The 27,601-nt window shown below is 46.6% G+C and overlaps 1 protein-coding gene across 1 annotated transcript in view; it reads left to right on the top strand.

Annotated features, from left to right (window-relative positions):
* The window catches only part of TMEFF1 (transmembrane protein with EGF like and two follistatin like domains 1), a 127,871-nt gene that overhangs the window by 47,560 nt on the left and 52,710 nt on the right, over nucleotides 1-27,601 (top strand). The window contains exons 2-3 of the mRNA XM_054985362.1: nucleotides 5,933-6,042; nucleotides 8,400-8,529. Coding sequence (XP_054841337.1) covers nucleotides 5,933-6,042; nucleotides 8,400-8,529 — 240 coding nt within the window. The remainder of the gene's footprint in view (nucleotides 1-5,932; nucleotides 6,043-8,399; nucleotides 8,530-27,601) is intronic.

The following is a 27,601-nucleotide window of genomic DNA, read 5'->3' as shown; positions in this document are numbered from 1 at the left end:
CCTCTCCAAACCCTGCCTTCCCTAGGATCTGCGTCCAAATCTCCACCTCGTGTTGGCAACCCTATATCCCACCCAGTGGCTCCCATCGAGGCAAGGTGAGCAAGAGCATGGCGTGGGCAGGGCTTTTTTTCAGGGGGAACGCGGGGGAACGGAGTTCCGGAACCTCTTGAAAATGGTCACATGGCTGGTGGTCCCGCCCCCTGATCTCCAGACAGAGGGGAGCTTAGATTGTCCTCCATGCCGCTCAGCGGCGCGGAGGGCAATCTAAGCTCCCCTCTGTCTGGAGATCAGGGAGCAGGGCCACCAGCCATGTAACCATTTTCTCTGAGGGCAACCCACTGGGTTCCACCACCTCTTTTCCCAGAAAAAAAGCCCTGGGCATGGGCAAGGAGCCTACCTGGCAGAGGAGGAGCGGGCCATTGCAGATCTAGCCAGCTAGCCCTTCCTCTTTTCTGCCTGGCACAAGCAGTGGTCCCTCAAGATCAGTCTTGTCTTTTCTGACTGGCAGCAACCCGCCCCCCCCCCCGAGACTCTGGTTGGGGGCTTGTTGGTCTTTCAGATCTGATCCTTTTCACTCGAGATGCTGAGGATAGAACTTGGGACTTTTTGCATACAGAGAAGATGTTCTACGACTGAGTCACAACTCATCCTTATTTGACCCCATGCATCTCTTCTGACAAAAGGATTAGGATTTGTCTTCTAATTAGGATTAGGATTTTGTCTTCTGACAAAAGGATCAAAAACCAAAACTGAAACCAGTGGGGAAACATTTTAACCTTCCAGGACATTCAGTTGCTGACCTAAAAGTAGCAGTTATCCTGCAGAGGAATTTCCAAGGGAGATTTGAAAGACTGCTGAATTGCAACTGACAACAAAGCTCAAGACAATACATCCACCTGGATTGAATCGAGACCTAGGCTTTCTGTCTCATTACTAATGCTGATTTCTCCACACCCACTACCCCTCTGCATACTCCAACCTATCCAATCATGCCTGCTATTGTCATTCACTGACTATTGTCATTTGGCTTCTGTAATCACTTCACTCTCCAAGATATAAGGACAGATAGACTCACATTCTAGCTGTATCTGAAGAAGTGAGCTGTGGCTCACGAAAGCTCATACCATACCACAAACTTTGTTAGTCTTATAGGTGCTACTGGACTCTTGCTCTAAAATTAACCAGGGTTATTTGAACTGTTCTTAATATTATGTCCCTTGCTTCAGTTTGTTTTTGAGTGGAATGGGTGTGATTCTCTGATGTGGTGTTGGTCCCCTTGCTTCACTTTCGTTCTGGGGGGATTTCATTCCTGTGCTTCAGTTTGGTTCTGTTGGGCTTTTTCTGGGACAAGCTCGGCTTGCATCTGGCAGTGTGCCTTGGCCATGGCAGCCTTGCCTCAATGAGTTTCTGCAGAGCTTTGATTTTTTCCCATAGGAAACAACGGTATGACTATAGGCACCTTCTTTGAGGGATCACAGAATTGGCCCCCAGGGTCTAATCTTTATGAAACTTATTGGGTCTTTAGAGGACAGTCAGGAGTAGGTACTCTGAAAATTTCCAGAAGTTTGGTTGAAAAATTACCTCCCCAGCCCACCAGATAGCTCCCGGATTGAGTTTCCTATAGGAAACAATGGCTAAATTTTACTAAATTTCTGCTATAATACTGAACTGAACTAGAGAATCAGTTCTGTATTCAGGGAATCCCGAACATTTTCTCTGGTTTGGTATTTGCAGTTTGGACTTGCTGATTTTTGTGTGTGTGTAGGGACAGCCCTAGGGAGAAGTACAGTGATCAGGAGTATAGTTCTGTGCAGGGCTTTTTTCTGGGAAAAGAGGTGGTGGAACTCAGTGGGTTGCCCTCGGAGAAAATGGTCACATGGCTGGTGGCCCCGCCCCCTGATCTCCAGACAGAGGGGAGTTGAGATGGCCCTCCGCGCTGCTCAGCGGCACGGAGGGCAATCTAAACTCCCCTCTGTCTGGAGATCAGGGGGCGGGGCCACCAGCCATGTGACCATTTTCAAGAGGTTCCGGAACTCCGTTCCACCACGTTCCTGCTGAAAAAAAGTCCTGGTCCTGTGCTACCATTATTACTAGCTGTCATAATATGAGCTCTTGGCTTGACCAGTGGGGCTACTTTGCCGATTGCATCTAATAACATCAGAAAAAGGAATCGCATTCTGAAGTGAGAACGATCCACCTGCCTTGCCCCATCTTTAAACAGCCAATTTTCTGTTTTCATGCCTCAAAGATTCATTTCGTAGACTGTAGCTGGAGAAAGTCCAATTAGATTAGCCGAAAAGGTATTCCTGGCATTCACCGTGCCGTGCATGCAAGTTCAGCAGGAAACCATCTGAAATGTTGGTGTCAGTAGTGCTACGAGATGAGGATTATTTGAGAGCTCCTGATGTTGCTACGGGGCGTGAGCAGAAATGTGTTACTGCCATTGTATCTATTGCTGCTGCTGCTATTGTAGGGGGCTGTTGTGAACCTTCTTGGAAGAGGATATGCTCAAATTTGAAGAAAGGCCCTAATGTAGATCAAGATTATTTTTTTTTAATGATGATGGCCTTATCTGTGTTACGTGTTTATATTCATTGTATGCGCAGCTGGAAAGGAATGGCTTTCCCCAAAGAAGCCTGGACATTCTAGCTTGAAGGTGGGCTGAGAATTCTGTTAGAGACTCCCCAGACATCACATACAGCCGTGCAATTTCCAGAGTTGCATTGCAAGTGGGAACCATTTAAGTAGGGCTTTTTTTCTGGGGAAAGAGGTGGTGGAACTCAGTGGGTTGCCCTTGGAGAAAATGGGCACATGGCTATTGGCCCCACCCCCTGATCTCCAGACAGAGGGGAGTTGAGATCACGGAGGGCAATCTCAACTCCCCTCTGTCTGGAGATCGGGGGGCGGGGCCACCAGCCATGTGACCATTTTCAAGAGGTTCCGGAACTCCGTTCCCCCACGTTCCAGCTGAAAAAAAGCCCTGCATTTAAGTCTGAAGTCTGTGCCCTAAGACAGACCAACCATGGCTCAGCAGGTACCATTTGCATTGTTCACACTGGTGGCTCAGCACATGTGTAACGAGCTTTTGCCCGTGTCTGAAACTAAGCTTCTACTGGCCAAAAGAAAGATGTATCTTTCTCCTGGAAAGCTTTCAGCAATTATTTCTCAGACCTGTCAAACAGATAAGTTCTTTGAACCACCTGTTTATCAGTACATTTATTTATATAGGGTTCAATATTGCTTTGCAACTCTTTATCAAACACACAGACACCTATCTAGAGTTTATTTCACTTTATTGAAAATACACCCTAGTTTTTTAATGAAGCAAGTAATCAAAATATAAATGGCTATTAATATAAATCCTATAAAACAGAACACAGAAAGGCAATAAGAAATAAGTTTGCTAACATTTCTTAATAAATTCCAAGTTTAACATAATCAAAGTTTCTATGAAATGCATAGGTAAAAATAAGTTCTCACCTAAATTCTCTCAAGAGATTTCTTCCATCAGAGCTCTGCCATTCTATCTGAGTTTGCAATTTTATACATCATCATATGCAAATATCTAAGGTCTATTCACATGATAGCACAAACAAACGATAATTGGTCGGATGCTTCATTGAATATTCGTAGTTTCTATTGTATAACCTTCCAATTAGTAAAAAATTACGTTATACTCAAACTTGCAAAACAAAACTATAAATCTCTGAAAAGTGTCAGAAAAAGTTAAGTTGAGAGATCACCATTGGTTGAATCTCCCGATAGAGGAACATTAATCTCAACAGTGTCCACTATTTTAATTAACTGACAAAAGATTAAAGCACACCTGTTAGAATTACCTAACACATAGAAAAAAACACAGAGACGATTCATGCAAAGTCTGATGTTCATTTAGAATACAAGTGCTTGGCCTAGTATTGCTCACTATTGATTATTGTCATGTGCTTTTATCTATATTGGTGCAACACATGGGGTAGCCTGAGGTTCCCCCATAGCTGCCCCTCTCCCATGAGCTGGAGTATTCTCAGTCACCCCCTCCGAGGCATCTTGAAACCCTGGGTGGCAAGCAAATCATGAGTGCCCATTAGGGCTTCCCAAACTCTCATGAGACTTGTTGGGCATGTGTGCCTTGCCGCTCCAGATTTAAAGATGCCAGGAAATTAGTGACTTTGATTCCTGTGCAGGGGAGGAGGGGCAGGTGGAGGCAGGGGTGATGCGGCCGAGGTAAAGGAAGTGGCAGTGGCAGAGGTTGCAGCCCCCCAAAATCTGCTGCCTGAGCCCACTGCCTTGCCTTCTCTCGTGATAGAACCTACCCCGAGAGCATAAAGATTAAGAAAAACTAGATGGAAAGCTACACAGTAGGGTTGCCAACGCTGCCTCAGCAAATGGCAGGAGATTTTGAGGGCGCTGGGGAGGGCAGTGTGTGAGGCAGATGTGACATTATTCTTGGTAACGCTCTAGGAATTTAGGTTAATCTCTATGGTATAGACCATAAAGACATAGGGAAATTCCTAGAGCATCACTATGGAGACATTTTTTTCTCCTGCTCCTCAGTTTCTCAAGAGCTGTATCTGCTGCGGGCAGCCAAAAGGCAAGCCTTCTGTACATGCATTATGGCATAAAAGCACTCAGTTTTCTGTTTCTGTTCTGGTTCAGTTTAAATAAAGCACTTGTGTTTTGGTTCTGGTTTAGGCCAGCATGGAAGTTTTGCCAACCTCTTTAGTACCATTTTTGTTTCTGCTGAAGCAAGAAAACTTTGTGTAGCATTTGCATTGTATTGCACATTTGTGTAGCATTTGCATTGCATTGCACATTTTCACATGTGATAGGATTGTGAATGTCATGGTGAAGTTGTGCCCTAATCCTAATGCTAGAGGGTCAGATTCTCTACAGACACTGCACATTTCAAAGGAAGATAGTCGTGGGCAAGGTGTCTTTCAAGGAAACTTACCCGTCATTTTCCCTTCTGGTTGAGGATCCTCTGATAAAAATTCAAGGGAAGTTCAGGATTTCCTAGTACCTAGCTTGAGAAAATAAATCACTGTTCTAATGGAAGCTCAACAGCAACAGACAGGCAACAGCCCGTTTTTAGTGCATTATATATATAATTTGTGCATAACATTACGAATCTTGCCTGGCACTGCCTGCCCACGTGAGATACATCTCTGGCTCTCATTAACGACAGGATTTGGCAGCTTGTCAATTTTTAATGTATTTATCCTCCCAGCATTCCTTTGAAATCGGAAGGCCTATTATTTTCGTGCTTCTAAAGGCACAGGACTGAGTTGCTGCATATATTTCTGGTCTCCTACATGCTTGTTCCTCTCCTGCAGTAAAGAATGGCATCTGCCGCTTAAATCACCACCCAGCCGAACTTCTCCATCCTGCTTTCATGAGCCTCCAAAACCGAGAGCAAAGCCACGGAGGTTCATTCCTGGGAGGTGGCACGGAAGGGCAGATGTGGCGCGCTCAGAAGGCTCAGCAGTTCTTTTGAATGGAAAATAGCTTTGGGAGGCTGAGGGTGAAGAGTGGTAGAACGGAGGGGGAGAGTGAGATGCATTTCCTGGGGGTGTTTTTTCTCTCTTTCCAAAGCACTTCCCTTTTCCTAAGCCACTGCTTCCTTCCAGATGCATATTTACAAGGGCAGTTGTGTACCAGGAACCCCGTGGGGAGCTTTAGGGAGGGCAGTTTCAGGTCGAAAAATGGTCAGTGGGGAAAAAGAGTCAAGCACACCCCTTTTTTGTTCTGAATTACAGCCTTCAGAGGCCTCTTTTTTAAAAAAAAGAAAAAAAGCTGCCATGGCTTCATTAGCACTCTGGTATGTTCTGTGCCGTTTGTCCTTAGCCAGCACAGAACAGCCTTTGTTTCTTTCTCTGCCTGAGCATGTTAAAATGCATCCTCCGTAATCTTTTCTTCCATTTCCCCCCCCCAGAATTAAATGTAAAAGAATCAGATGCGAGAGTGTGCGATCAATCATCGTGTAAATATGGAGGTGTCTGTAAGGAAGAAGGAGAGAGTTTGAAATGTGCGTGCCAATTTCAGGTAAGGGTTGTGTTTTTTTTTTGCATTTGTTACCTGCTATCATCAGAAATATTGAGCTACTCTGATAAATATGTCAGTCTGAGCATTTGACTTATGTGAACATTTATATAATCTGTTAGAGACTGTTTTTCAGAGGCTGAATGTAGGAGTAGGGCGGTTGCAGTAGGATTGGCACTTGTAGGATCAGCAGGCTTTCCACGCTTAAGTGTCTTATCAGTCGAACTCTGGATCAGCTGTCAACATTGGTCCTCTGCTTCCATTTCTACTGGGCCTTCTGCTTTCTTTCCCCCTCTTGGTTTTACGCATGTGCATTTATTCATTTGTACCTCCCATCCTTTATCTGGTTAATAAATGAATACATTCACCAGCATTCACAAATTGGTCAAATAGGATTTTTGACGAAACAGGTACTAGCCAATAGGTGCTGACCGTACTTGGCTTTTCCCACACTTGCAAAAACATTCTTTTGCACAGCATGCTCAAGAGCACGAGTATGTTACATGTGTTTTTAGGATAGTCAAGGTATATTTGAACCTCTCCTCGCTTTCAATGTTACTTCAATTTCTGTTGATTTTAGGCCATGTTGGGCATAAATTGTATAAGTCCAGTTCTCACTGACTGATGAACCCACCACACTAGTCACCCAGTCACTCCAGTGAGGGGCCATGATCTCCCCTTCCCTAAGTTTTTGAGAGTCTGATTGGATACGACCAGGGCTTTTTTTCTGGGAAAAGAGGCGGTGGAACTCAGTGGGTTGCCCTCAGAGAAAATGGTCACATGGCTGGTGGCCCCACCCCCCGATCTCCAGACAGAGGGGAGTTGAGATTGCCTTCCGCGCCACATGGCGCGGAGGGCAATCTCAACTCCCCTCTGTCTGGAGATCAGGGGGCGGGGCCACCAGCCATGTGACCATTTTCAAGAGGTTCCGGAACTTCGTTCCCCCGAGTTCCAGCTGAAAAAAAAGCTCTAGATATGACTATTCCAAACACTCCCCCGTCCCAAACCCTGTGAGTATGATGAGGCATGTTTAAATAGCAGATTGAAAATTTACCATCCCTTCATATCAGGGGTAGGAAACCTCTTGAACCCATGCCGAATATTGTATGCCACATCACTTTGCTCTGCCTGAGGGAGGGAGGCAAGTCTCTGAGATGTAGGCAGTGCCTCTGGTGTCTGTGTGTATCTGGCCGATACCCTCTCATCCCTTCCCACACTTTTTGCTTTCTGGTGCACCAGCATCTTCACAGGTAGACATTGCAGTTTTCTTGGCATTCAGGCCCAAAAGGTGACCTTCTTCTGCTTTGCTTTATATTTTACTCTGTTCTCGAGAGTCTGGTTCATTGGATGAAGAACTGGATTCAGGAATGGTGGCCCTTGGTCCAAATCATGCCTCTGCCTCAGTCGCTTCAGGGGAAGCATTTCACCGTATGACTATTTCTGGGAGGAAAAGTCTTCACCAGGGCTTTTTTTCAGCAGGAATGCGGTGGAATGGAGTTCCGGCACCTCTTAAAAATGGTCACATGGCCGGTGGCCCCGCCCCCTGATCTCCAGACAGAGGGGAGTTGAGATTGCCTTCCGCGCTGCTCGGTGGCGCGGAGGGCAATCTCAACTCCCCTCTGTCTGGAGATCAGGGGGCGGGGCCACCGGCCATGTGACCATTTTCACCAAGGGCGATTTAAACTTTAAAAAACTCCCCCCGCTTGTTCCAGCTGACCCGAAGTGATGTCATTGTGCGGTCTTGAGTTCCACCACCTCTTTTCCCAGAAAAAATTCCCTGGTCTTCACAGTACTTTAAACCTCTGAACAAATTCTTAGAGTATAAACTCTTGATTGGGACAGAATAGAATCATCTTGCATATTGGGGTTGCCCACAAATGCTGTGCCGTATCACAGAGGCAGAGAGAGAGAAAAGGCACACATAAATGCAATGTTTGTCTCTGTGCCTTCAAGGGAGAAGAAGGAGCAACTTCATTTTAGGCTGTGACTGAGAGTCTATCTTGAAATGCGTTCGAGGGGATTTTGTCGTATTTTGTCGTATTCTCATTCTGGTCTGGCTGCCAAACCATAGCCCGCAGCGAGCGTGTGCTTGTCCCAGATCAATCTTTCCTTACCTGTGGAACCTAAAACCACCAACAGCCTGCACATTTCTGGATTGCCGATGCTGTTACGTTGGCTTGCTGTGGGTTAGTTTTGCAGTAGAGTGGAGTGGGCCTCTGGGAGGAAGCCGCCAGCCACAAAATGCAACTCTCTGGTTTCCCCTCTGCTGCCGCAGCTCAATGGCTCTTCCCCAAGGTTTGCAGAACTGATCTCTTTTTTTCCCCCTTTTCTCTTCTTCGCCCCTCTCCCCTCCTCCCTAGTGTCACACAAATTATATTCCCGTTTGTGGCTCAAATGGAGACACTTACCAAAACGAATGCTTCCTCAGGAGAGCTGCTTGCAAGCATCAGAAGGAGATAGCAGTCGTTGCAAGGGGACCTTGTTATTCTGGTGAGTAAACAGTACTGTGCTTTGCTAATGGAACAGGTTTTCCGGTTTCTTCGACTGGAGAATGCCGCCTCCCCTTTTCCCTGCACGGCCAGGTTTCATGAATGCATTGATTCATAAACAAGTGTGCTTCCACTGCGCGTGGTTCTTCTGTGGGACGTGACCTGGAAAATCTGAAGAACTGGAGGACAGCAGTAGACCCATATCTTCAAAAACAGGTTGCCATTGATTGGTTTTATCGTGGAACAGATCCCAATACAGCTTCCTGCCCTTTCCCTCTCTTGATTGACTGATGAGATTTCTAGCCCGCCCTCCCCACCAGCAGACTCAAGGTGGGTCACAACATCTCAGTCACGTAAATACAAGAATATAAATACATGAGCAGATAAAACAACACAATAAATATATAGTAAAATCCAGTATAAATAAGAAAAATTACAAAATGTAAAATTTCTCCAAGATGTGGCAGTCAGTATGCAATCTAGTAATAACCCTCAGTCACTGCGGCTAGATCCAGAGAGATCTGCCGAGATCCAGCCAGAAGGAGTGAAGGAGTCAGCAATCTCTCTGGCAGATTTTCTCTTATCCAGGCTTTTTTTTGAGGTGCAGAGCCTGGCTAGCGAAACTGAGTGAGCAGTGGGAACGTAGAAGAAGGAAAGTTCAGCAACCTCCTTTCTGCCTGTTGCTTTTTGTGTTAGAAATTACCTCTCCCTGCCACACCTCCTGCTCACACTTGAACATTTCACAGTGAATTGTCAGCACCAGGGCTCATTTTGAGGGGGAACGTGCAGGAACGCAGTTCCGGCAGTTCTCCAAAGAGGTCACATGTCAGGTAGCCCCACCCACCTGACTCTTGCCCATTTTGGGCCCGTTTTGTCCTGGATTGGGACCGAAACGGCCCTGATCGGGCCTCTGATGGGTGGTAGATCACTCTCCTGTTCAGCAGCGGCCCAATCCTGAACATTTGGGGGCCCTTTTTGGCCCTTTTCAACCCCTTTTTGCTGTTTTGGGCCCAATTTCGGGCCTGAATGGCCAGGATTGGGTCCAAAACAGCCAGGATAGGTGATGTCAGGGGTGTGGCATATGCAAATCAGTTATGCTAATGGCACATTTCTGGTGATGTCAAGGGGCATGGCATATGCTAATGAGTTATGCTAATGAGTTCCTCCAGCTCTTTTTTTATGAAATGTCCCCTGGTCAGCACCCGAAGTCTGAAAATGAAGGCCTGCTGTCCAGCAACACCGTCCCTCCTTTCCATCACCCCCGCCAGCAGTGGAGCAGCAGGCGCCTTCCTCAAGCCCTGCACCAGCCCTTCTGTTGGCCCATCAGCTGCAGGCACCTCCACAGAGCTCCAGGCCGCCTTCCGCACTGGAACAGCCGCAGCTGATCCCCGTGCCCAACCCTGGGTTGCAACCCCTAGCCTTGCAGTTTACTCACTCACCTTCTGCAGCGGCACAGGCGGCCCAACCTTGGCCAGGCCCACAGGAGTGCTTTAGCAACCAAGGCAGCCCAGGCACAGACTCCAGGCAGCAGCAGGGATGAGCCAGGCAGGGGGCTGAGCAAACTCCTCACCCTAGGTGGGGCAGGAGGGCAAGGCCAGGGAACTGCAGAGGTTACCCCACCCTCCCCCTGGATAGGCTGAGAGGGGGGCTAATCAGGGGGGGTCTGAGTGGGGATTGGGAGGAAAGCCAGGGAGGTGGGAAGGGGAATCCCTTAAAAGCAGGTTCCTGTGAGGGCTGAGGAGGAAGGCAAGGGACAGCTGGAGTGTGCTGCTGTTCCCGGGGCAGGAGAACTAACAATGTGGTGCAACTCCTTCCCTTCCCATCCGAGGCCTGAGAACAACTGCCCTCAGCATCTGACTGGCCACCTGATAGCCGGACAGGGGCATCAGTGAGGGAAGAGCGGCACTCTCGGTTCAGCCACCTCCCTAATGGGCTCTTCCTAAAGGCAAGAAGTCGTACTGCCATATTGGTCGGCGCAAAATCCCCGAACTAGAAGGAAATCCGAGTAATGGCTTTTTTATTGAGGCCAACACAACCGACACAGAACATTGTGCAAGCTTTTGAGCTGACCAAATCTCTTCATCAGGATGGATGTTAACAAAATGTTAAGAAGGTAGAAGGATAGAAAGCAGATTCTTCAGGCCGTTGTGTTGAGTCTCATCCTCTTATATGCATCCTCCAAGAAATGCAGGTAAGCTGTAACCCAATTGTATTGCTGGCATGGTGTCACCTTCGGGTACATTTTCTGGGAAGATGCATTTAGTCTGTGTCTTCCATACTTTGATTTTCCAAAGAAGTCACCCCAGGTCCATACAAAACTGTCCCCAAAGCCAAAGTTCTATAAGATCTACCACACTACTTGTTATCCTATTCCCTTTATGCATAGCCAAGGACTAAATCCCTCGCAGAGCTTTTAATGGGTCTAAACTTTTCTTCATATTCCGATAAGCTGCTTTTTCTCTTCTCAGACACTGATCCATTTGTTTCTTATAGAGTGTCACTTTTTGCTTTAGCAGCCAAAGAAATTCAGGCTAGAGCTGTATCTGGAGAAAGTAATGTTTTTATTTGGTCAGCACCTCTGGGTTAGATCATTTTAATTGTTGATACTTGTATACCGGGCTTTTTTTCTGGGAAAAGAGGTGGTGGAACTCAGTGGTGGAACTCAGGACCGCACAATGATGTCACATTGGGTCAGCTGGAACAAGGGGGGAGTTTTTTAAAGTTTAAATCGCCCTCGGCGAAAATGGTCACATGGCCGGTGGCCCCGCCCCCTGATCTCCAGACAGAGGGGAGTTTAGATCGCCCTCCGCACCGCAATCTAAACTCCCCTCTGTCTGGAGATCAGGGGGCGGGGCCACTGGCCATGTGACCATTTTTAAGAGATGCCGGAACTCCGTTCCACTGTGTTCCTACTGAAAAAAAGCCCTGCTTGTATATATGAATAATTGTTGATATTTGTATATATGATTCACTTATTTATTTTATGTGTTCAGATTGTTTTATGTGTTTGGATTGTAATGGCCTTTGGCATAGACAATAAACTCTACTGCTGCAGCTGCTGTTCCAAAATGGTCCTAAGGAGCCCAGAAATCTCTCTACAAGTAGTGGGAATAATTTTCACTCTCCATCCCGATGGAAGTGAAGGACCAAAGTGTGGGGCATTGTGATCCCTAAGGATGTATGAAACAGCAGCTCTGAAGCTAAAAGCTGCCCCCAGGCTACTTTTGCCTTTACCACACAGACGTGCATTGCAGGAAGGGCGTATAAGGGAGTTTAGCACCGTATTACATGATGCGGACCCCTAGTTACCCTTTTGCTTCCAGCGGACTACATAAGAGCGGTGTCTCCACAAGCTCTGAAGGATATGGAAAGTGGATCTCGGTCCTCTGTGTCTACAGTTGCTACCTGGCCAGTTATCCACAGGCGGAGGCGTTCGCTGCATACACAGCAATGTCGAGGGGCTTATTTCAGCTTGCCTCTCTAGTCATACCACATCAGTGATTTTAATGGTGAAATGAGGAGCTGGAAAACAGGTCGCTAATGCCTCTTGCCTGATGCAGACGGTGATGCTCGGCAGCAATCCCCACTTTCAGAGCAGTTACGATAAAGCAGGGCTTTTTTTCTGGGGAAAGAGGTGGTGGAACTCAGTGGGTTGCCCTCGGAGAAAATGGTCACATGGCTGGTGGCCCTGCCCCCTGATCTCCAGACAGAGGGGAGCTGAGATTGCCCTCCGCGCTGCTTGGTGGCGTGGAAGGCAATCTCAACTCCCCTCTGTCTGGAGATCAGGGGGCAGGGCCACCAGCCATGTGACCATTTTCAGGAGGTTCCGGAACTCCGTTCCCCCGCGTTCCCCCTGAAAAAAAGCCCTGTGATAAAGTAACTCTGTGCATTATGTTCCAACACAACAATGCACTCTTACTCTGTTTTTCTTTTTTAAAAAGAAGCAGGCACCGTTAGTTGTTAGGGCCCGATAAGCTTTCTGTTCGCACTGTCTGTCAAGAACTGCAGAAACACGGTGGTTGTCGAGTGCTTGGCAGACTTCGGGTACGTATCAGGCAGGGTCCTGTTTAGCCTAGTGCATTGAAAATTGTGTTTATTTCTTGAACATGGTAAGGCATGATCCATCCAAAGGGTAAGCATTTAAACTTTGACTTACGGGAAATATTTCCTTTGTTGCTCCAGAAATAGGACTAAGCTAAGCAAAGACTTCCATAGAAATCAGTGGGATTTAAAAGTTTTGAACCGGGAAGCAGGGCCAAATGAGGTTGGTTTGGCCGCACAGTTTGTCCAGAGATGGGCAAACATTATCCACGGTGCATTTTCTACTTACTTTAGAACCCCAAACAGAAACAATCTGTAGACTGAACAAATTCATGGAGGAGTGGCAGTCTTAACTGTGGTATCATTGTGGGAAGGTCTACACTACTGATTTAAACGGTGACATCACATTCCCTCTTCCCTGGGAACCCTGGGAATTGGTATTGGTGAGGGAGAGAAATTTGATTTCATGTCTCTCTTTGGGCTCAAGCAGACAATGCTTTCCCCAAGATGTCGCTTGACATCAGTGTGTAGGACTCTGTTGGTAGTAAACAGTTGCGATTGTGGCCATCGGCATTCCTCGACTGCCAGTTCCGTGTTGTCTCATTGCTTCAGGCAAGTCTGAGCCACGTGGAACTCATCCCCTTCTTGGGAACGTGACCATTTTTGTGCAGCACATCCGACTCAGGTGTCCTTTATTCACAGGACAAAGTAACACCATAAAGCATACATACGTCTTCAGTTCATCTTATCAAGCAAGAAAGGTGTGAAGGGCAAGATCCAGTTGAAAAGCAGGATCCACGACCCTGTATTTAGGAGCAACCCGTCTCCTTCGCTGCCCTATCCTGATACGTAAAGGCAAAGAGCCAAACATAGGCTGCTTCCGCACACGCTGGATAATCCACTTTCAATACTCTTTAGTGAACATTTGGAACTGCTTTTCCATTCCGCACACGTTGGATAATGCACTTTCAATGCACTTTATCAATCGTTTGGGGTGGAGTTTTTGTTCTGCACACGAAAAAATCTATTCCAAATGGTCTATAAAGAGGATTGCATTATCCATGTTGCATTATCCAACGTGTGCAGAATCACGTACATGTGTGGAACAAAAATCCACTTCCAGAGAATTGCTAAAGTGCATTGAAAGTGCATTATTCTACATGTGTGGAAGTGGCCGGAATATTGCAGCAACCACACGTCCAACCTGTGGTTGCCAATGCGAATTTAAAGAAGAATTTAACCATTTAAATTTAGCCTGAGGAAACCAGGCAATCTTGTTCACCTCCTTGTGCCTTTTTAAGGGCTGATACAGTCGTGGGGGCTGTTTTGGCACTTGAAAAGACATGGGCGGGGGACAGGATAGCATTGTGCCACAGCACCACGGGCCTGAGCAAGATCAAGCCCTCGAGACAATTGTTAAATGGCTAAATTCTCCTCTAGAATGGCTTCAGCAGCCACAGGTTAGACGTGTAGCCACCGTAACATGTAGTTTCATTCACATTGAGACTCAGATTTTGTTTTGCATTGAAGATGGCACTGTGGGAGACAAAGAAACTTGGCAGGTGGGACAGTGATGGGTCTGTAAGGCATTTCTTATGCACGAGCCTCATGGGCATGAAGAATACACACAGTCTGGCCTCTAAGCAGGAAGGCTGGAGAACGAGAATTGCCCAAATCAGGAAAAGAAAAGGTTGCAAGGAGAAGCCAAAGGGCAATAAGAGAGCCGTTCCCAAAGGGTAGCAGGAGGAGGAAGAAAGGCTGACTTGGGTCCTGATAGAGGAAGCAGAGAGAGGCACCAGTTTAAAAAGGGGGTTTGTTTCCTCTAGAATGGGCAGCAGTACATATTTGGGTGGGGAGACAGAAGGCCATTTTTTGCATCATCCAGAGCTGGTGGTAGTACTCCTTTATTCTTCACATGCACAGACATCGCATTTACATCACGTTTCTTGGGCCTTCCATGGTTCACAACTTTCCACTGAGATTTTGTTGTTTTTCTCGTGGTGCAAAGGAAGAAATAACCTCAGCAAACTGCTCTGCCCAAGGAACTTTATGAATGAATGTACCGCAGGAGAAACTGAAGGAACACTCTGAATCCTTCCCCCCCCCCCTCTTCCCCTGCCCTCATTTCCAGCTGGTCAACCCCTACATTGTCAAAGGCCAACAGAACTTATGTACAGCTCCTATTCACTTCAGTGATGCTTAAATGGGAGACATCCCAGGCAGACTGAACCCCTTGGCATGCACATGTATGTTGCTGCTTGGATTTTCCAACACGCTAGTCCCAAACAGTCTTGAAGTCACACTATTGATAGGGTGGTGGGTTGCGATATCATGCAATTCTGTGGCATTGATTATCTCGGAGGCAGCTTTGTTTCCTTCAGCTTGCCAGCAGCGGCAGCTTTGCCTCTGCGTAGCTTCATTTCAGTTTCTGAAAAATTTGCAGCAGAGATTTTTCTCTTGTTTCACAGTACATAGGACATTGCAGGAGAAAGTGATGCTTCCTTCCAACCTTCCTAGCTGCCCTACCTCTCCACAATAGGTTCAGAGCAGAATTTGGCCTCTGGGGTGTGTGCCCTGAAGTCTTTTGCAGGGCGTTCTGTGGCAAGAGTATGGCCGCATCCCACACTTGGTTGGGTCTTGTTTTCTTGGACAAGGAAATTCAGCTACCAGTGATGACCAGAGAACAGTGATGGCACAATATCCAATGACCTATGAAGGCAGCCAGATTCCAGAAAACGAATGAGTTGGTCTGTAGCTGCAGAAACCTTGCTGCCCACTTCATCAGATGCAGAGAAGGTCTGCTTCTGATCATTTAACCACATTTAAGACAGCGTCCTGACCTAGATAGCCCAGGCTAGCTGTTCTCATCAGATCTCAGAAACTAAGCAGGGTTGGCTCTGGTCAGTACCTGAATGGGAGACCACCAGAGAAGTTAGAATTGCTATGCAGAAAGCCCTATGGAGTCACCATGAGTCAGCTGCAGCTCAAGTACCAAAAAAAAAAGACATAGTAGGATGCTATGCCTATGCTACATCTTTATGAGTGCCGTTGATACTCTCTCGTGTTAATTTACATGCATTTATTTTTAAAATTTCTACTCCTCCTCCTAGCCATTCAAGATAGTTTAGTAACAACAGCATATTATTTACATAGAATTAATGATAAACCTATCATTAATTCTATGTAAATAATGTGTTGTTATTACAACATACGTAACATATGTAAATAATACGTTGTTTGCATCCCCTGCAAAACCGCAAAGTAAAACTAGCCCTCATTACCTCCTTTGGAAGACAGTTACAAAGAGTGGCGCTACTGTGGAAAGGTTCTGTTTCTTCTTTCAGTGCGCTGCCAGTAAATCCTTCTGTCTTGATCTTAACTTGTTCTGGAACTCATACAGTGGGAGGTTGTGTGGTCCTAGACCCATTTACAGGCTTTCAAACTAAGTACTGACACCTTGAATTAAACTCAGAAGTGAACTGACCCCCAGACATAATTGTCTGAATGTGGTCAGTGCAATCAGAAACTGTTAACAAACATGTCATGGCATTTTATACCAGTGGGGACTTCCAGATTGTCTTCAAGGGCAGCCCAATATAGAGCGTACTGGAGTAGTCAAGACGGGCCATTACTGAAACATGGATCAGTGTAGCAAGATTTCGTCATAATAGGAACTCCAGAATAACAGCTCCAGAATAATTTCAGTCTGCTGTGCTGCTGATATTTTTAATGTATTTCTACTTTCGCAGCTGAGGTAGACCCTTAATCATTTCCCGCATATCTTATTGGCAAATTAGCAAATAAAAGTTAAACTCTTATGATTTGTTTTCACTCCTGTGCATTTCCTTTTAACTACAGTAGCACATCTAATTGCTCCCAGGAATGACATCTGCTAAATTTGTAATATTAAACATGCTTGGTGAACACAACAGCTACATTTTATAATAGACTTTTGAATTTGCTCTTTCAGAGAGTCATGTTTATTGGAAAGCACAGCCTCTTGGTTCTTTTTATTAGAACTCATAAGCTGAGAAACACAGCCACGCACACATGCTATTTGCATTGTTAAGACCGAAAGCTTTGCTCAATTCGGTGTTCAGAGATTTCTCAGCTTCGCTCGTTCCTTTCATAACACATTTCACTGCAGGGGAGGCTAGGGTTCTCAAGACGTCGTTTAATTTCAAGCTAGTGTCCCTCAATCTGAAGTAATCAAACTCTTATTATGAATCTCGAGTGCCCTGCATTTTACAGTGTGTGTGTGTTTGTGCAGGAGAAATGTAATTACCAGGATATACTGTGTTTTGGCAGTGGGGGTGGGAAATAAAGTCAGCAGTGCAATTTTAATCTTCTCATCAGAGTTAAATAGAAATCCTAGGTGTCTTTACTTTTGGCCCTTACAAACCAGGGGAAGATGTTGACTTTCTGCTTAACAAAACTCCTGTAGCCGAGAAATGACGAGCTTCCTGGATGATGCCGAAGAAGGATCTAAGTCTTGCAGGGGGTGGGGGCTGTTGGCCGGAGTTCAGCCAAGCAATGCCACATGCTCAAGTGAGTCTGTCACTTTGGCATCAGTGATTTGGTAGCTTGTGCGCCGTCAAGAGCTCCATCTGCCATGGAGCTCCATCTGCTTTGGCAAGGAGAGCTCTGTACGCATGCTGAGCTCTAATTCACAGCCATTGTTTCACGCTTTATCAGAGCTTGTGTCACGTTTGTGTGCTCCCTGCGAGAAATGCAAGTGGGCAGTGGGAAGGCACGATTGGTGTCTCCCAGCATGCAGTGGGTCATCGTGGCAGCTTCCTGGTGCGTGGCTGCTGCATGTCCCTGAATGTTTGGAGAAGTTCATTTTTCTTTCACACGACTTACTTCCCCCAGTGGACTTGAGTGTAAATACCTATTGCCATGAAGTATGAATTGGGCCTCTGTTTCTCAGATATGGACAGATGTATGTTGATATGTAAATATGGAACAGTTTAGTTCTAAAGAAAGCTATCTCCACTGGGATGAAAAAGCTGTTAGAAAGTTACAGAGCCTAATGTTTATTATCTTCAGGGAGCCTCTTCATAGTTCATTTTAAAAACCTATACCTAAGAGTTTTTAAGTGTATCCCTAAAAATATAAAGTGACCAAATGCTTTGAAAAAGCACAGATAGTTAGGGTTGCCAGCCTCTAGGTAGAGATTGCCCAGAATTACAGCTGATCTCCAGACCACAGAGATAAGTTCCTCTGGAGAAAGTGGCTGCTTTGGAAGGTGGACTCCGTGGCATTATATACCGCTGAGCTCCCTCCCCTCCACAAACTCCGCCGTCCCCAGGCTCCACCCCCCTAAACTCCAGGAATTTCGCAACCCAGAGGTGGAAACCCTACAAGTCATACACATTCACTCCTCAGTGCTCAAACAGATGAGGCACTGGGTACACAGATGATGGTACTATATATTACACGGTCCTCGTATTCTCCTTGGGTCTGCCGCAAGGACTTTTAATCAAACGTGCCTGCAAGTTTGTGTGGGTGCTCATCTGGGAATCGAGTTCGAAGCATGGTGCTTGTGACGCGTATCTGGCCAAAAGTCTTTGTGGCAGACCCAGGCAGGGTGCAAGGATACAGCTAACGTATAATTAGGCTGAGGAGTTCTGTAACTGGAGCCCCCATCATTTTTTCCCCTGAAAACAAGGATCATGGAGGGAGGGTTCAATTCCGATTGGTACTATAGTATGAAGGGATGGGAGATTTAAGTTTTTCGATCTGTTTTCTTGACCTGAAACTAACCCAGGAGCTGCTGTTGGCCCTCACGAAGAATCGTACATCTATGGGTATGTTCCCCTAACGGGCCAGTGGGATAACTGGTGTGTGAGGAAGGCTCAATCTTCCGCCAACCTTGTGCTGTGGTCATAATCTGAACTGGGAATCAACTTGCCTGGTCTTTAGAGGGAGAAAGTCCTCCCAAAATCTCACCTTTGTGCACTCATAGAGATCCTGGGGAGAGTAGCTTGGGGACACATCCAGCTTCATGGCTGTATGAAACGGCACTGGGTGTTGTAAAATAAGCTTGCCCTTTGACCTCATGGCCGCCTGCTCTCATCTTCTTCTGAACAGCCAGCAACTGAGCATTAAGCATTCAGAGTGGATTTTTTGGGAAGGCTTTGCCAAGATTTGTATGACTGAACGATCAGCCTCTCTTTGTATCCTGCCAAGGAACAGTTTCGGGCTCTGGTCCCTGGCTGCACTGTTCCGGGCAATTAGGTAGAAGTCCTCCTGCAGACACTTGAAACTTGTGGGTAATTGCCAGAAAGCACAGGAAACATGGAGGGGGTGGAGATGCGAAGACAGCAGAAAGACAACTGATGTGTGCTGCTGGAAAATTAGATACAGCGCTCACTAAGGAAGTATACACTTTTGACTAGGATGTACAACTTGAGAATGCAGGTGGCTCTCATGGTGGGAAGCATGCAGCCTTGGGACAAAACATCCGGTCTTGGCCTCTGTGCTGTGTTTTGTTAGTCTCCAGGGCACATGGAAGGGGTACGTCCCCACAGTGGAGTGCGTTCTCAAGTCATGGCTGACTTATGGCGACCCCTGGTGGGGCTTTCAAGGCAAGAGACTAACAGAGGTGGTTTGCCATTGCCTGCCTCTGCAACCCTGGTCTTCGTTGGAGGTCTCCCATCCAATTACTAACCAAGGCTGACCCTGCTTAGTTTCTGAGATCTGGCAGGATACCTGCATGGGAATTAAAAGTTTACTGTGTTTGGTACAGTTATCACAGGGGGAGTAAGCTTGCGTTTAGAGTGTACTACTTCAAGCCATGGTGAGCCATGGAACAAAAAGCATCTTTGGGAGGTTATTTCGAGGCTGGAAAAATGAGGAAGGGATTTAAACCATTCCCCATTCTCTACCCGTGGTCTTGAGCTAAACCTCTCCCCAGACACACACAGGGATCAGTTCATCAGTAAAAATGTTCTGGAGATCCATTCCCGATCTTTCAACTTTTAATTTGTCCTTCTCTTTACAACGGGGCCCACACGTAACGGAATGCTTCTTGCTGAAAAGAAATTCCTGACACACAAAAGACGAGTCGATACAAAGGCCATGTGAGAAATCTCTCTGCATCAGCCTTCCTCTATGAGGGGAATTTGTATTTTTACAGAGGGCTGTTCAGTTGTGGGAGCCGCCATCCACAATCTGAAGTGAAAATAATCAAGACACTGGTTTATCACCTCAAAAAGCCAAATCAGAGAAGACAGTTGGCCGTTTTCACGCTGCTTACCTTCTCTTGGAATGATCCGGAACATCGCACAAAAAACATGGAATATCGTGTTTTCTTGTGCGAGATTTGCATGATGTCGTGCAAATCTTGCACGAGAAAATGCGATCTTCCACGTTTTTTGCGTGATGTTCCACGTCGTTCCGAGAGAACATAAGCAGTGTGAAAATGGCCAGTGGAAGTTCCATTGTCAGATCTCCCTTTTTTTAAAAAAAATAAAACGTCTGTTTTACTTGTGTGCCTGTGTGTACATTGTGGGACAGTGCTGAGTTCTTCCTCTTTGCACCATTTTCCTGGTTTCAGTTCCCCATCTTCCTCTTGAAGCTGTTATTTTCCCAGTTGAAGAAAATATACAGGTACTTGTCTGTACCTCACCAGGGGCCATATTGCACTTTGTGGCATGGGAGAAAGAGATATTCTGCTCTTTCTCCTTCAGCGTCTTGGCCGCACCCCAGCCTCTCCTCCCGGCATGGTAGCTTCTGATATATTTTTTTAAAAAATAACCTCTGGAAGAAACCTGATGACAAATCTCCTGCTGTCTTACCTAGTTTGGCCCTGAGAATTTTATCTTTAACACTCTCTAATGCAGCAAGAGCTGTGGGAATCTCAAGCAGCTGACTGTGCGCAGACAGGAGTTGCAGCTACTCGGCATTCTAGCTGTCAAAGACTTTCTCTAAAAGGCTGAATTGGATTGCTTAAAACTCCTTCCTTTCCGCTGTGCGCCAATTGTTTTGGCCCATATAGTTTTAAATGTTTAATTGCCACCATTGGGGGGAGGTTAAATAGCCGAATGTGCCTTTATTTAGAAAATACAGATACAAATTAACTGTAATTAGACATGCTTAGTTTAACCAGGAAAGCAAACTATCTGAACGTACCTGTTCTTGCATAGAATTTATGTCAGAGAAATGGTCTTATTTCACCCATGTTACGGAATTTGAAAAAAGAAAAGCTCTTGTCTAAAAACTAGAGCTAATAGGAAGTATTATCAGTAAGAAAAATACTGTTTCTAATCACTGTCTTGTAGGAAGATGTATTAAAGCTTCAAGGAAATTTTACAAAGTTTTTTCACAGAGCAGCGGCAAAGATAACTGGAGGTGGGTCAACAGAAACCTCATCTCCAGTGACACGGAAAATTCTTTGGCTTCTATTTGCTTTAATATTCAATTATTTGATATAAAACTTGCAGACTTTTCTTTTAATTAAGGTTCAGTTTAGATATTTCACCAAATCATGTTCAAGGAAGCTTAACTGTTTTGTAAAAGGTCATGCTGTTCCCTAAAAGGTAATTGTTACATAAAATCATGATGTATCATGATATCTGTGTAGACCAGAAGTCCCCAGTGTGGTGCCTGCCAAGTGTTTTTAGAAAATGGATGGGGCCAGTTGGGACTTCTGCAAAGTATAGCGTCAGATTGGCCATTGGAGTATCGATTGGCTGTGCAGCTTTTTAAAACCGTTGCTTTGGCAGAAACTGTTTCTACAGTACAGGTGTCTTCATGTGACTCGATGAAAACTGTAGTAACTATTTTGTGGCTACCTCAGCCTCCTGGAACAGCCATTTTGTTGGTGCGTCCACCACAATGTGTCATGATTCCAAATGTACCCGTAGGCTCAAAAAGTGTGGGGAACTCTTAACTAAGGGTGTCATTTCCCCACCCCGGGCAGGGGATCTCCTGCTCCTACCCTATCCCTCTACCCTCACTTACTTGACTGGCAAGGGGGGGCGTGCTTCCCGGGGCACCCCCCCAGGCGACGCACTTCCTGGGGCAGAGCTCCACACCCACAGCAGCCTGATTCGTGCTGAATCGTGCCCCACAGCGGGACCAATTCAGGCAGAATCGTGGCCCGCAGCAGGCCAATGCGTCCCCCTGGTTGAGTGCAGGAGCGCTCCCAGGCTGCCCCTTGACCCAGGTGATGATGTCACTTCCTGAAAGTGATGTCAATGCGCAAGCTGTGCACATGTGCAAACAGGGAAACAGAAATGCAGCAAAGGTCAGTGCTGGGCCCCTGATCTCCCACCGGGGGAGTCAGGAGACCTGGTGATCCCACCTCTAACATAGACCATTTGGTTTCAATATTAAGCGGCGCACATGGAGTTGCACTGCATTTACAGTGACATTCCTGCCTTCCGCCTACCACTGTAGTCTACACAAAATTGTGCACCTTTGGGTCAGTGTGCCCCCGTGGAGGTCAAAATGTTGGCGGGGGGGGGAGGTGCAGTGAGAGTGCAGAATCAGTGAAAATTGCCCTCTCCTTCTACCATGAGTATAAGTGGCTAGTGCAAGCAGAAAGGGCCTTTAGGGCCTGTCCCGGGATGAGCTGCCTGCACCCCCCAGACTTACCATAGCCACAACACCTGGGGCTGCGGGAAGCGTGCTGCCATCACAGCAGGCGGAGAGCGGTGGAATGCCGGTGCCTGGGGGAGCCCCGGAGTGGAGTGCAAGATGGCAGCCAGCATACCCCGGGAGACCTGGGAGCAGCCACAGATGAGCCCCAGGCCCCTCCTCAGGTGATAGGCCCCAAGGGGCACACAGGCAGGAGCTACCCCTGCCCCTGCACACACGCTGGGTGGGGCTGGCCAGCCGGGCGTCAAGCCCACAGAAACGCCACCCGCCCCAGGAACTTCTCTAGCCGCAAGCATGCCCAGGGAGAAACAACTGCCAGGCCGTCTTGCCTGGAAAGGCCCATCCTCCAAGTAAGAAACAAGGGGAAAGGGAGCTGGGGAGAGACACCTGGAGGCCTCCCCAGCTGGCCCGGATCAGGAGGAGTAAGCAGCCTACAAGAGGAAGGGTGGAGAGCAGGGCCGGAAGCCCTATATAAGGAGGCTCAGTTGGGAGCCGGGGGGTGGAGAGTGCAGGAGCTGATGGTGGGCTGTGCAGGAGTGATTTGGGGAGGGGGAGTTCCAAAAAAGCGCCTGACTTTGTTCAGGGAGGCCTGTGGATGCATTTGTGGTGTATCCTGCAGCGATACACAGCAAGCCTGTGGATTGAGATATCTGTCATCAGATTAATTAGTTTTCAATGGACTCCATGCAGTCCTCCTTGTGCTGTTATTTGTATGAAGCCTATATTTTGTAACTTGGGATATATTTGGTTGAATAATGATTTTTTTTTAGCTACAAAATTGAAGGGGTGTCTTTCAAGATATTAAAATGAGAATTGCTTTTTTGTCCCTCTTCGCTTTCAGTTATCAAGCAAAATTAATTACATAGTAAGTGGTAAATCCATTGGGTTGTATCCTGCCTACCTGTTTTACCACCTATCTTGCTAGATGCCTTTCCATACCACTGCCTTAGTACCATGCGACTTTTGTCCACATGGATAACACCATGCCGGTTGTCAAGAGTTGCCCCTCCTGCTTACACCAGTGGAAGAGGTGGTGAGATACAACACACTGAAAGAACTGATACACAGCTCCTTGTTTTGCCAGTTTAATGAAGTTACACTCTTGTTTTCTTACACCTCTTCAAACTAAGTTGAGGGTTGGACACCATGAGACTCATACCAAGAGATCTGTCAGTCAAGCACCGATTTCCTAATCCAGGGGTCCCCAATCTTGTTGAGCCATCAGACACTTTTAGAAATCTGATACAGGGTGGTGGCTAAACTAAAAAACAGCTGTTGCCAGTGATGGAGCCAATCATTGAATGTAAGGGAGTGAAGTTATGCATAATTCTTGTTTTTCAAGTGCAAGCTCTGTTTAACAAGATTTTTTTAAAAATGGACATACTGTTTAAAAATATTTTCTTGCGTATACACAAGTATACGTATTGAGCTAGCTAAGAAACTCTCATCTGGGATTATCTGTTAGATATCCAGTAGCCAATCAGAAGTTCTACTGTACAGCTGCTCGCACACGTGCTTTCTCTGTGAAGGCACCCACCTTAGGTGGTCAGGAAAGTCCCTGCTCTCCAGGCTTTCCACAAACTATGCAAAACTGAATTACTCAGAAGGGGCTGTCTTCCCAGATTACAGGACTGTGTTGTAAGAAATAGTTCAGAGGTATGCTTTGGAAGGAATAGGGACTATATGCTATGCTACTGGATACTGTATGCTGACTCCGATATGTGCCACTAGAGTTTCCTTGTTAGTTAACATACCATGTGAATTAGTTATGAATTGTTTCAGAAAGACTTCATCTCTGTGCTTGACTTTATGCTTATCTTCAAATTTTCTGCTACTGTGTCCTATTGTATCTGTTTTCACTGAATATACTAACTGTTGTTCATTATTGTACCTGTTTCGTGAATGTCATACCTTTTGATCATATTGTATTTCACTTGCACTGTGTAATCCGCCTTGGTTCTCAGTGAGAAAGGCGGACAGTAAAACAAACAAACACAAAACCTTTTGGCGGGCACAAGGGTAGGGGTTAGTAGGCTCTATGGCGCCCCCAGGCACCATGTTGGGGACCCCTGCCCTACTCTCTCCATTCCTGAACTGCTAAGTTTGGTGTTGTAGTTAAGAGCAACAGAACTTTAATCTGGAGAACTGGGTTTGATTCCCTACTCCTCCGCTTGAAGCCAGCTTGGAGACCTCTTGGAGACCTCTTTCAGAGCTCTCTCAGCCCAACCAACCTCACAGGGTGATTGTTGTGGGCAGATTTTTTTTTCTGGTAAAAGAGGTGGTGGAACTCAGTGATGGAACTCAGGACCGCACAATGATGTCACTTTGGGTCAACTGGAACAAGGGGGGAGTTTTTTAAAGTTTAAATTTGCCCTTGGTGAAAATGGTCACATGGCCGCTGGCCCCGCCCCCTGTTCTCCAGACAGAGGGGAGTTTAGTTTTCCCTCCGCACCACATGATGCGGAGGGCAATCTCAACTCCCCTCTGTCTGGAGATCAGGGGGCGGGGCCACCGGCCATGTTACCATTTTCAAGAGGTGCCGGAACTCCGTTCCACCGCGTCCCTGCTGGGAAAAAGCCCTGGTTGTGGGTATAATGATAGCATACTTTGTAAACTGCTCTGAGTGGGCATTAAGTTGTCTTGAAGGGCAGTATATAAATCAAGCGTTATTATTCTCAATTAGAGGGTTGAATTACAGACTTTTCAAGGCAGGATGCAGACACCGTGGATCAGAATTCTCCTGGTTCTGAAATTCAGGGAACCCCTGGGAGCAAATCCTGAGCTTGCTCTATAGTTGTAATCAGGGCAAATTATTGCTGAAACCAGAAGATTAGCCTCTTGTGCATCCAGAGGTTTGCCCCTGCACGTTGCTGCCTCTGAGCCAGGTGCATGAAGGTGGACATTTGACCTGCAGAAACCACAACTAAGCAGCCACAAAGCCGACAGGATCTAGGGCGCCACAAGTAGAAAAGGAAGGACTTCAATCCTGCTTTCGCTTCTCCCTTTTCACACTTGACAAACTATCCTGAAGCACAAAAACACTCCCCCCCCCCCACAGCCATGCAGATTGCATTTCTCTACTCGCAGGTTTTGAGACAAAATTGGAGGGAATTGAATGTTAAGTAAATCACAAAGTCTCTGGGTTTTGCTCATTTCCCTCGGCTCGCCAAAGAAAAGCAGGAATTGACTCATGTTTATGTTTGCGGTTATTCAGATTAATATGTAGCATCATTTTCCATCGCACATCTACCCTGGAGGTCCGTTCGGTATCCCTTGATGGATATCTCTTATTCAAGGCCTTGAGCCCCTTCCCTCTCATTCAATGTAATTCAGTTGTTTTATTTTCATGATTCCAGAGGAATGAAGAACGGGGCAGGAGGGAAATCTGTGTTGTTTTCCTCAGATTTAATCTTTCCACTATAAAATGGCCAAAGGTAAATCTGATCCTCCAGAAATGTTTCAACCCTGTAATTACTAAAGGAAAGGCAACTAGCAAAGTAGGGAGGAACTGTTGTCATTGTGTGGGCAGTTAAATTGCCCGATCTGCATTATTGTTGTGTTTTTTTCCCTTCGAACACGGAGCCTTTTCTCTGCAGGCTGTATTTCTGCCTCCGTAATGGATTGCCTGTGATGTGTCTATTATTCTTTGCAGGGCAGTGCCTCATTGTAAGGTCATTGAATAACCGGGGTGGAGAATGTCAAGACAGAGATGTTTGCAAAGGAGAGGAAATTGCAGTGAGTAACGGAGGAAGGATAAGGGCAGAGAACTTGAGGAAAGGAAAATATGAGGGAGGGAAAGGAAGAAATCCAGTGTAGGAGTACAGTGAACTGCTGTTCGTGGATTGATTTCAGTGCTGCGATTATAAAAGGAGTGCAAGTTTCATGGCAGGCAGTCTATCATCCAGTTGATACTCCATTGTGGGTTGAGCTGTTCTTCAGCCAATTTCTGAGGCAATTTGAAGGTGTCTTGTCTGCTGGGTCATATCTGTGGCCTAGACCCCTGCCCCAAACTGTGCAGTTCGTCACCTGATGGCATTACATATTAAACTAGGCACCTTAAAATACCTGGCTACGTTCTCCTTTGGTCTCATCTTCTGTAGCCCCGGGATTTCCATTAACCTAACTTATTCTCTAAATCACTTGCAACTTCCTGAATGCTGTGCCAAAGATAAAGAGACTCCAAGCCAAAGATGCCCTCCGTTTCTTCTTCATGAGGCATAAATATGGTTGCCAGGTCCTCACAGCCCAAACCGGGGGGGGGTCCGTGGTGGGGGTGCGGGTTGGGGGAATGACATCATTCCCAGCGGGACAAGGATGTGCTCTGGAGCACGCAGGAATATGTTGTGAGCAGGGCTTTTTTTCTGGGAAAAGAGGTGGTGGAACTCAGTGGGTTGCCCTCGGAGAAAATGGTCACATGGCTGGTGGCCCCGTCCCCTGATCTCCAGACAGAGGGGAGTTGAGATTGCCCTCCGCGCCGCTCGGCGGCACGGAGGGCAATCTCAACTCCCCTCAGTTTGGAGATCAGGGGGCGGGGCCACCAGCCATGTGACCATTTTCAAGAGGTTCCGGAACTCTGTTCCACCACATTCCAGCTGAAAAAAAGCCTTGGCTGTGAGGCTCCCGAGCCTGTTCCCCACATCTACCCCACCCTGCCAGCCACGTAAGCAAGTGCCGCGGGGGGGGGAGCGTTGGAGACTGGGAGCGGGGAATCTCCCACCCCCACCAGGGGAATGGGATCCCTAAGCATAAAGAACTTTGTGACAACCCCTCTCCATTTGAATATCAGGAGAGGCTCTGTCTGAGTTCTCCTTTGACACACCTCAGCTGGTACAGTGGTGCCACCGAACAGCTCAGATTGGTGCAGGAGCCAGGCTAGAACTGGGCAACCCATACAGTGGAATGGCTAGATGTACACTGAGTACTGAAGCTATTGGTCTTATTGTTATAGATCCGGAGGAGTTAGCCATTTTAGTCTGTAGTTGCAAAATAGTAAAAAGTCTAGTAGCCCCTTCAAGATTAACCAACTTCATTGAAGCATAAGCTTTCGAGAACCACAGCTCTCTTTGTCAAATGCATCTGACGAAGAGGTCTTATTGTTGATTCAGCAGGCAGTGAGCACTGCACCGTGGATGAGGTTCATCCCCACCTCTGCCCCTGTTGGAAGGCTGCCTGCAAAGATCCAAGGCAGTAAGGAGTCGTGTTCTGCAGTTGCAACAGAGAGCAGCTGGACCCAGGCTAGTGTTTTTCAGAGGAATTCTCTTAACTACCCTTTAGCCGGTCTCTCTCTGAAATCCCACAATTGATTTATTTCCCTCTTTTTTAGGAATTTCATACTCATACTCAAGAGAGAGATTTAGATCTAAAGAGAGGAACTGCAGGAGGGGGGGGCAGTTCTACACAATTTCAGGCACTCCTCCTGTTTATAT

Source organism: Eublepharis macularius, chromosome 7, assembly GCF_028583425.1.
Source record: "Eublepharis macularius isolate TG4126 chromosome 7, MPM_Emac_v1.0, whole genome shotgun sequence".
Lineage (NCBI taxonomy): Eukaryota > Metazoa > Chordata > Lepidosauria > Squamata > Eublepharidae > Eublepharis > Eublepharis macularius.
This window is presented reverse-complemented; position numbering and strand designations above follow the sequence as displayed.